The 10348-nt window shown below is 48.0% G+C and overlaps 2 protein-coding genes across 2 annotated transcripts; both read right to left on the reverse strand.

Moving 5' to 3' along the window:
• Nucleotides 1-3805: 3805 nt before the first annotated feature.
• LOC118510019 (cell wall protein DAN4-like) lies at nt 3806-6994 on the reverse strand (the record flags this gene model as incomplete). Its single annotated transcript, XM_036051405.1, has 4 exons — nt 3806-3859; nt 5270-5347; nt 6479-6559; nt 6935-6994. Coding segments are annotated over 4 exons (273 nt in total), but the record flags the coding sequence as incomplete, so codon positions are not given.
• Nucleotides 6995-9559: 2565 nt separating this feature from the next.
• On the reverse strand, nt 9560-10348 carry LOC118510020 (mucin-13-like; the record flags this gene model as incomplete). Its single annotated transcript, XM_036051406.1, has 2 exons — nt 9560-9610; nt 10283-10348. Coding segments are annotated over 2 exons (117 nt in total), but the record flags the coding sequence as incomplete, so codon positions are not given.

Here is a 10348-nt window from a genome sequence, read left to right on the forward strand (position 1 = left end):
AAAACGGCCATCCTTCATGAAAAAAAATGTAAGGTTCATTTCCCTTCCTGATATTTCCATACAATTTCTACCACACCAAAGATTCGGCAAAAGGGTAACGTTGCGCACAAATCTTTAAATCGTTTGCGCGGCGCAATTGAAATGCACCTGGCAGTGATTTCGCAATATCGTTTAAGAATAGCACAAACAGAAGTTGACCCAGCACACTTCCTTGTGCAACCCCTGAATGGATGCAGTGGGCTGTTGAAAAAGATGCACCGACATTCACTTTTATGCTGCTCGATAGCGCAAAAAACCGGTAATAACCTGCCCAGAAGTCCTTTTTCGTACTTGAAAATCAAACGTTCACGTTCGTTCCGGTTCGATGTAGCGCAGTTCCATGAGGCACTTTACTGAATCGTGTACACAGCTTTCAATCCATTTGTCAACAAGAATACGGATAAGTTCAAATAATTCATTCTGCAACACGTGTAGCACTGGGACGGAAATCATCGTCATTCAAATTTTTCTCATCGATCGCTCTTATCTACGCGTACTTTCCTACTGTGAGGCGGCACATATGCATACCTTCTTTAATTCCACCCAATCCGGACTGATTGATCCCGCTAATATCCTATTGTAGTAGCACAACACTTGGTCCGTATTATATTCACCGAACATAAACACTTCTGACCGTACGGAACGCGCACCTAATAGTGTGATCAAAATCACTGTAAGCAAATGGCTCATCGTTTTTTCGTCTTTACTGCACTCATCGGACTGTAATGTTAAACTGACATTTTGCCATACATTTCACCGGCCTTATAAAGCATTCCCGCGTCCTACATCTTCCTAAGGTTAAGGAATCGTCTGCCGTCTAGAATTCGATGGCACAAATTGAAATATGCCATAAAAACAGCCACAACCGGTTGAAAGTATCGCTGGTCAGTTTGTCGAAGAAAGTCAAGAAATAATTGTTCTTTCGTTCCTTTCACCTTTTGCCTGAGAATTGTATCAGTAACGCAACCGCAGCACTGTTGGTTTTTTTTATTTTCCCCCTTTTTGGTGCAAGTTTTACAGTACGAGCTATTTTTGGGGGTTATGCAATGGTAATAAAAAGGATAAATTTATTTTTAAATCAATCATGTCCATATAGGCACGTGTTATTGGCTTCTGAAAATTTTAAAATACCTTTTACCAGAGTTGTTGCTAAAATCGATCGCAAAAACCCATTTCTGTTGCTCATTAGAGGTTTTAGTTTTGCCTGTCTAATTTTTTTACCAGATTTAAAACTAAATCTTCTCGATTCCTGTCAATGTTACAAATTCTAGTGCGAGATAGCTGATCTTTACCCTAGCATGGGCACAGCGTATTTATGTCCGCTCTTTTAACGTGCTCTCTGGATGCTGCTCATGCAGGCACGTGCTGCTCGCGTTTTTCACACCACTGTCGTGTAGAAAACGTGCGTTGTCCTGCTGACAATCATATAAGGGGCGAAAGATGAAGCTTTTGTTTAAAGTAAGACAAGTGTTAGCATTCTCCACAAGTGATTAAATTTTCACACTATGATAATGTTAATTTTATTTATCATCCTGTGCGGTAAATGGGGAACTTAAAGCGAACTTTTTTTTTTGCACGGAATTGCATGTTTTTGATCTTCATTTTGCTGTTGTTGTCTAACTGTTGTGTACTGTTTATAGCAAAACTTGAGTACTAATTATAGAGAAATCTGCTTCTTCTTGGCCTAACGATCCCATAAGATCATGCCTACCATTTCTCACTTACTATACTTAATGATATCACGTAGTTGGATAGTCAGTCGTTACTATAGGGGAACGGCCCAGATTGAATTTGAATCCAGGTCCTGCCGTGTGAAGACTCCAGTGAAAAAGTAAAACGTCTGATATTTGAAATTTCTGGGATGCTCATGTGCTTGGCACTGACCTTACTTAATGCAGTTTTATTTCTGCGGGCAAATTGTTTGAGTTGTAATTTAAAACAGACACCAATTTCGACTTACAAATTTTATCAAAACAAAGCGCAATAACATAATTAACATTACTATATTTTTTGTTGTAATCCAAAAATATATAAATAATTGCGTACGCCGGCACTGGCTTAACGATCTCCTTACAAAGCTAATTTTCTACAAAGTTCGTTTGCAAAAAATTAAATCCTTCTCTATTTTTATTTGTTAGAAATTATTTTATTTATTATATTATATTATCTTTATTTTTATTTTTATTAGAAAAAATAGTTGAGACAAATTGAACAACTAAGTCGTAAATGATAAAACGCATTTAAAGCTTTACTAAATCATTGATTTTAATCGGTATTTTTCAGTTCAATTTGAGTTTTTTTTATTCATAAAGAACGGCCTGGCCGTATTGCTTGTTCAATTTGAGTTATTAAGTATAAAATCTATAAAATACAACAACAAGAATGAAAAGGTAGGGCGTGTTCCATATATAAAGGAAAAGGCAGAAAGGGATAAAATGTACCGATGCAGCGAGGATTGTTGGTGGATGAAATTGTGCGAAGATGGCTACAGGTAACATAAAATGTATTTCACAACATCCCATCGGTAGAAGAGAACTTTTGTGCTACTTTCAAGTTATTCCGAGTTACAACACTACACGCAAATCGGTAGCGTCAGTACTGCCGTTGCTGACACTTATTGCCAGTTTAAACCAGGATACCAGTGTTGCATTTGTTTTCGATTGCCGTTTTTTTGAGGTGGTTTAACATAGAGCTGAAATTGGTTAAAGTTTTTCGACTTTGGTCGGACGAAAAGGAATGGGAACGCTATTTGCGGCCGTGGGTTTACGGCATCGGCAACGACATTTGTGTTTTGAGTTCTGTTTGTAAACAGCAAAAATTGTGGCGCCAACGACGGGTTTGGTTTTTGGAATAAGAATGCATTGGTCGAAGAATTATTGGTGTTTGTGGCATTGAGTACGCTTGAGACGTTTACATTAGTGGAAAGCAAAGGCTCACTATTCTCTACCGATTGTGCATTCATGACAGTGGTAGGACTATTTGTCGTACGCACAGTGGTGGTTCGAACCGATACTGTCAAGCCAGGGGAGGTGGGACGAACAGTGGTCGGGGTGCTGCTGCTTGATAATGTGGACGTCAACGTTGTCGAGGGCGTAACTGACGAACCAACTGTCGAAGAAACACTCACAGACACTATAGGCGTGATAGTTGTGGGTGCAGCAGTCGTACTTGTAGACGAAGAGGACGACGACATAATGGTGGTTGCTTCGCTGGATGTCGAGACTGTTGTAGGTTCTGTTGGTCCTGTGCTAGAGGACGTAGTGGTGGTTGCTTCGCTGGATGTCGAGACTGTTGTAGGTTCTGTAGGTCCTGTGCTAGTGGTGGTTGCTTCGCTGGATGTCGAGACTGTTGTAGGTTCTGTAGGTCCTGTGCTAGTGGTGGTTGCTTCGCTGGATGTCGAGACTGTTGTAGGATCTGTAGGTCCTGTGCTAGAGGACGTAGTGGTGGTTGCTTCGCTGGATGTCGAGACTGTTGTAGGATCTGTAGGTCCTGTGCTAGTAGTGGTTGCTTCGCTGGATGTCGAGACTGTTGTAGGTTCTGTAGGTCCTGTGCTAGTGGTGGTTGCTTCGCTGGATGTCGAGACTGTTGTAGGATCTGTTGGTCCTGTGCTAGAGGACGTAGTGGTGGTTGCTTCGCTGGATGTCGAGACTGTTGTAGGTTCTGTAGGTCCTGTGCTAGAGGACGTAGTGGTGGTTGCTTCGCTGGATGTCGAGACTGTTGTAGGATCTGTAGGTCCTGTGCTAGTGGTGGTTGCTTCGCTGGATGTCGAGACTGTTGTAGAATCTGTAGGTCCTGTGCTAGTGGTGGTTGCTTCGCTGGATGTCGAGACTGTTGTAGGATCTGTAGGCCCTGTGCTAGTGGTGGTTGCTTCGCTGGGTGTCGAGACTGTTGTAGAATCTGTAGGTCCTGTGCTGGAGGACGTAGTGGTGGTTGCTTCGCTGGATGTCGAGACTGTTGTAGGATCTGTAGGTCCTGTGCTAGTGGTGGTTGCTTCGCTGGATGTCGAGACTGTTGTAGGATCTGTAGGCCCTGTGCTAGTGGTGGTTGCTTCGCTGGGTGTCGAGACTGTTGTAGAATCTGTAGGTCCTGTGCTAGAGGACGTAGTGGTGGTTGCTTCGCTGGATGTCGAGACTGTTGTAGGATCTGTAGGTCCTGTGCTAGTGGTGGTTGCTTCGCTGGATGTCGAGACTGTTGTAGAATCTGTAGGTCCTGTGCTAGTGGTGGTTGCTTCGCTGGATGTCGAGACTGTTGTAGGATCTGTAGGTCCTGTGCTAGTGGTGGTTGCTTCGCTGGATGTCGAGACTGTTGTAGGTTCTGTAGGTCCTGTGCTAGTGGTGGTTGCTTCGCTGGGTGTCGAGACTGTTGTAGAATCTGTAGGTCCTGTGCTAGAGGACGTAGTGGTGGTTGCTTCGCTGGATGTCGAGACTGTTGTAGGATCTGTAGGTCCTGTGCTAGTGGTGGTTGCTTCGCTGGATGTCGAGACTGTTGTAGGATCTGTAGGTCCTGTGCTAGTGGTGGTTGCTTCGCTGGATGTCGAGACTGTTGTAGGATCTGTAGGTCCTGTGCTAGTGGTGGTTGCTTCGCTGGATGTCGAGACTGTTGTAGGATCTGTAGGTCCTGTGCTAGTGGTGGTTGCTTCGCTGGATGTCGAGACTGTTGTAGGTTCTGTAGGTCCTGTGCTAGTGGTGGTTGCTTCGCTGGATGTCGAGACTGTTGTAGGATCTGTAGGTCCTGTGCTAGAGGACGTAGTGGTGGTTGCTTCGCTGGATGTCGAGACTGTTGTAGGTTCTGTAGGTCCTGTGCTAGTGGTGGTTGCTTCGCTGGATGTCGAGACTGTTGTAGGTTCTGTAGGTCCTGTGCTAGTGGTGGTTGCTTCGCTGGATGTCGAGACTGTTGTAGGTTCTGTAGGTCCTGTGCTAGTGGTGGTTGCTTCGCTGGATGTCGAGACTGTTGTAGAATCTGTAGGTCCTGTGCTAGAGGACGTAGTGGTGGTTGCTTCGCTGGATGTCGAGACTGTTGTAGGATCTGTAGGTCCTGTGCTAGTGGTGGTTGCTTCGCTGGATGTCGAGACTGTTGTAGGATCTGTAGGTCCTGTGCTAGTGGTGGTTGCTTCGCTGGATGTCGAGACTGTTGTAGGATCTGTAGGTCCTGTGCTAGTGGTGGTTGCTTCGCTGGATGTCGAGACTGTTGTAGGATCTGTTGGTCCTGTGCTAGAGGACGTAGTGGTGGTTGCTTCGCTGGATGTCGAGACTGTTGTAGGTTCTGTAGGTCCTGTGCTAGTGGTGGTTGCTTCGCTGGATGTCGAGACTGTTGTAGGATCTGTAGGTCCTGTGCTAGAGGACGTAGTGGTGGTTGCTTCGCTGGATGTCGAGACTGTTGTAGGATCTGTAGGTCCTGTGCTAGTGGTGGTTGCTTCGCTGGATGTCGAGACTGTTGTAGGTTCTGTAGGTCCTGTGCTAGTGGTTGTTGCTTCGCTGGATGTCGAGTCTGTTGTAGGTTCTGTAGGTCCTGTGCTAGAGGACGTAGTGGTGGTTGCTTCGCTGGATGTCGAGACTGTTGTAGGTTCTGTAGGTCCTGTGCTAGTGGTTGTTGCTTCGCTGGATGTCGAGACTGTTGTAGGATCTGTTGGTCCTGTGCTAGTGGTTGTTGCTTCGCTGGATGTCGAGACTGTTGTAGGTTCTGTAGGTCCTGTGCTAGTGGTGGTTGCTTCGCTGGATGTCGAGACTGTTGTAGGATCTGTAGGTCCTGTGCTAGAGGACGTAGTGGTGGTTGCTTCGCTGGATGTCGAGACTGTTGTAGAATCTGTAGGTCCTGTGCTAGAGGACGTAGTGGTGGTTGCTTCGCTGGATGTCGAGACTGTTGTAGGTTCTGTAGGTCCTGTGCTAGTGGTGGTTGCTTCGCTGGATGTCGAGACTGTTGTAGGATCTGTAGGTCCTGTGCTAGAGGACGTAGTGGTGGTTGCTTCGCTGGATGTCGAGACTGTTGTAGAATCTGTAGGTCCTGTGCTAGAGGACGTAGTGGTGGTTGCTTCGCTGGATGTCGAGACTGTTGTAGGATCTGTTGGTCCTGTGCTAGAGGACGTAGTGGTGGTTGCTTTACTGGATGTCGAGACTGTTGTAGGTTCTGTAGGTCCTGTGCTAGTGGTGGTTGCTTCGCTGGATGTCGGGACTGTTGTAGGATCTGTAGGTCCTGTGCTAGAGGACGTAGTGGTGGTTGCTTCGCTGGATGTCGAGACTGTTGTAGGTTCTGTAGGTCCTGTGCTAGTGGTGGTTGCTTCGCTGGATATCGAGACTGTTGTAGAATCTGTAGGTCCTGTGCTAGTGGTGGTTGCTTCGCTGGATGTCGAGACTGTTGTAGGATCTGTAGGTCCTGTGCTAGTGGTGGTTGCTTCGCTGGATGTCGAGACTGTTGTAGGTTCTGTAGGTCCTGTGCTAGAGGACGTAGTGGTGGTTGCTTCGCTGGATGTCGAGACTGTTGTAGGATCTGTAGGTCCTGTGCTAGTGGTTGTTGCTTCGCTGGATGTCGAGACTGTTGTAGGTTCTGTAGGTCCTGTGCTAGTGGTGGTTGCTTCGCTGGATGTCGAGACTGTTGTAGGATCTGTAGGTCCTGTGCTAGTGGTTGTTGCTTCGCTGGATGTCGAGACTGTTGTAGGTTCTGTAGGTCCTGTGCTAGTGGTGGTTGCTTCGCTGGATGTCGAGACTGTTGTAGGTTCTGTAGGTCCTGTGCTAGAGGACGTAGTGGTGGTTGCTTCGCTGGATGTCGAGACTGTTGTAGGATCTGTAGGTCCTGTGCTAGTGGTGGTTGCTTCGCTGGATGTCGAGACTGTTGTAGGTTCTGTAGGTCCTATGCTAGAGGACGTAGTGGTGGTTGCTTCGCTGGATGTCGAGACTGTTGTAGAATCTGTAGGTCCTGTGCTAGTGGTTGTTGCTTCGCTGGATGTCGAGACTGTTGTAGGTTCTGTAGATCCTGTGCTAGTGGTTGTTGCTTCGCTGGATGTCGAGACTGTTGTAGGTTCTGTAGGTCCTGTGCTAGAGGACGTAGTGGTGGTTGCTTCGCTGGATGTCGAGACTGTTGTAGGATCTGTAGGTCCTGTGCTAGTGGTTGTTGCTTCGCTGGATGTCGAGACTGTTGTAGGTTCTGTAGGTCCTGTGCTAGTGGTGGTTGCTTCGCTGGATGTCGAGACTGTTGTAGGATCTGTAGGTCCTGTGCTAGTGGTGGTTGCTTCGCTTGATGTCGAGACTGTTGTAGGTTCTGTAGGTCCTGTGCTAGTGGTTGTTGCTTCGCTGGATGTCGAGACTGTTGTAGAATCTGTAGGTCCTGTGCTAGAGGACGTAGTGGTGGTTGCTTCGCTGGATGTCGAGACTGTTGTAGGATCTGTAGGTCCTGTGCTAGTGGTGGTTGCTTCGCTGGATGTCGAGACTGTTGTAGGTTCTGTAGGTCCTGTGCTAGTGGTGGTTGCTTCGCTGGATGTCGAGACTGTTGTAGGTTCTGTAGGTCCTGTGCTTGAGGACGTAGTGGTGGTTGCTTCGCTGGATGTCGAGACTGTTGCAGGTTCTGTAGGTCCTGTGCTAGTGGTGGTTGCTTCGCTGGATGTCGAGACTGTTGTAGAATCTGTTGGAACTGTGCTAGAGGACGTAGTGGTGGTTGCTTCGCTGGATGTCGAGACTGTTGTAGGTTCTGTAGGTCCTGTGCTAGTGGTGGTTGCTTCGCTGGATGTCGAGACTGTTGTAGAATCTGTAGGTCCTGTGCTAGAGGACGTAGTGGTTGTTGCTTCGCTGGATGTCGAGACTGTTGTAGGTTCTGTAGGTCCTGTGCTAGTGGTGGTTGCTTCGCTGGATGTCGAGACTGTTGTAGGATCTGTAGGTCCTGTGCTAGTGGTGGTTGCTTCGCTTGATGTCGAGACTGTTGTAGGTTCTGTAGGTCCTGTGCTAGTGGTGGTTGCTTCGCTGGATGTCGAGACTGTTGTAGGTTCTGTAGGTCCTGTGCTAGAGGACGTAGTGGTGGTTGCTTCGCTGGATGTCGAGACTGTTGTAGGATCTGTAGGTCCTGTGCTAGTGGTGGTTGCTTCGCTGGATGTCGAGACTGTTGTAGGTTCTGTAGGTCCTATGCTAGAGGACGTAGTGGTGGTTGCTTCGCTGGATGTCGAGACTGTTGTAGAATCTGTAGGTCCTGTGCTAGTGGTTGTTGCTTCGCTGGATGTCGAGACTGTTGTAGGTTCTGTAGGTCCTGTGCTAGTGGTTGTTGCTTCGCTGGATGTCGAGACTGTTGTAGGTTCTGTAGGTCCTGTGCTAGAGGACGTAGTGGTGGTTGCTTCGCTGGATGTCGAGACTGTTGTAGGATCTGTAGGTCCTGTGCTAGTGGTGGTTGCTTCGCTGGATGTCGAGACTGTTGTAGGTTCTGTAGATCCTGTGCTAGTGGTGGTTGCTTCGCTGGATGTCGAGACTGTTGTAGGTTCTGTAGGTCCTGTGCTAGAGGACGTAGTGGTGGTTGCTTCGCTGGATGTCGAGACTGTTGTAGGATCTGTAGGTCCTGTGCTAGTGGTTGTTGCTTCGCTGGATGTCGAGACTGTTGTAGGTTCTGTAGGTCCTGTGCTAGTGGTGGTTGCTTCGCTGGATGTCGAGACTGTTGTAGGATCTGTAGGTCCTGTGCTAGTGGTGGTTGCTTCGCTTGATGTCGAGACTGTTGTAGGTTCTGTAGGTCCTGTGCTAGTGGTTGTTGCTTCGCTGGATGTCGAGACTGTTGTAGAATCTGTAGGTCCTGTGCTAGAGGACGTAGTGGTGGTTGCTTCGCTGGATGTCGAGACTGTTGTAGGATCTGTAGGTCCTGTGCTAGTGGTGGTTGCTTCGCTGGATGTCGAGACTGTTGTAGGTTCTGTAGGTCCTGTGCTAGTGGTGGTTGCTTCGCTGGATGTCGAGACTGTTGTAGGTTCTGTAGGTCCTGTGCTTGAGGACGTAGTGGTGGTTGCTTCGCTGGATGTCGAGACTGTTGTAGGTTCTGTAGGTCCTGTGCTAGTGGTGGTTGCTTCGCTGGATGTCGAGACTGTTGTAGAATCTGTTGGAACTGTGCTAGAGGACGTAGTGGTGGTTGCTTCGCTGGATGTCGAGACTGTTGTAGGTTCTGTAGGTCCTGTGCTAGTGGTGGTTGCTTCGCTGGATGTCGAGACTGTTGTAGAATCTGTAGGTCCTGTGCTAGAGGACGTAGTGGTTGTTGCTTCGCTGGATGTCGAGACTGTTGTAGGTTCTGTAGGTCCTGTGCTAGTGGTGGTCGCTTCGCTGGATGTCGAGACTGTTGTAGAATCTGTAGGTCCTGTGCTAGAGGACGTAGTGGTGGTTGCTTCGCTGGATGTCGAGACTGTTGTAGGATCTGTAGGTCCTGTGCTAGTGGTGGTTGCTTCGCTGGATGTCGAGACTGTTGTAGGATCTGTAGGTCCTGTGCTAGAGGACGTAGTGGTTGTTGCTTCGCTGGATGTCGAGACTGTTGTAGAATCTGTAGGTCCTGTGCTAGTGGTGGTTGCTTCGCTGGATGTCGAGACTGTTGTAGGTTCTGTAGGTCCTGTGCTAGAGGACGTAGTGGTGGTTGCTTCGCTGGATGTCGAGACTGTTGTAGGTTCTGTAGGTCCTGTGCTTGAGGACGTAGTGGTTGTTGCTTCGCTGGATGTCGAGACTGTTGTAGGTTCTGTAGGTCCTGTGCTAGAGGTGGTTGCTTCGCTGGATGTCGAGACTGTTGTAGGTTCTGTAGGTCCTGTGCTTGAGGACGTAGTGGTGGTTGCTTCGCTGGATGTCGAGACTGTTGTAGGTTCTGTAGGTCCTGTGCTAGTGGTGGTTACTTGGCTGGATGTCGAGACTGTTGTAGGATCTGTAGGTCCTGTGCTAGTGGTGGTTGCTTCGCTGGGTGTCGAGACTGTTGTAGAATCTGTAGGTCCTGTGCTAGAGGACGTAGTGGTGGTTGCTTCGCTGGATGTCGAGACTGTTGTAGGTTCTGTAGGTCCTGTGCTTGAGGACGTAGTGGTGGTTGCTTCGCTGGATGTCGAGACTGTTGTAGGATCTGTAGGTCCTGTGCTAGTGGTTGTTGCTTCGCTGGATGTCGAGACTGTTGTAGGTTCTGTAGGTCCTGTGCTAGAGGACGTAGTGGTGGTTGCTTCGCTGGATGTCGAGACTGTTGTAGAATCTGTAGGTCCTGTGCTAGTGGTTGTTGCTTCGCTGGATGTCGAGACTGTTGTAGGATCTGTAGGTCCTGTGCTAGTGGTGGTCGCTTCGCTGGATGTCGAGACTGTTGTAGGATCTGTAGGTCCTGTGCTAGAGGACGTAGT

The sequence above is a fragment of the Anopheles stephensi genome, chromosome 3, assembly GCF_013141755.1.
Source record: "Anopheles stephensi strain Indian chromosome 3, UCI_ANSTEP_V1.0, whole genome shotgun sequence".
NCBI lineage: Eukaryota > Metazoa > Arthropoda > Insecta > Diptera > Culicidae > Anopheles > Anopheles stephensi.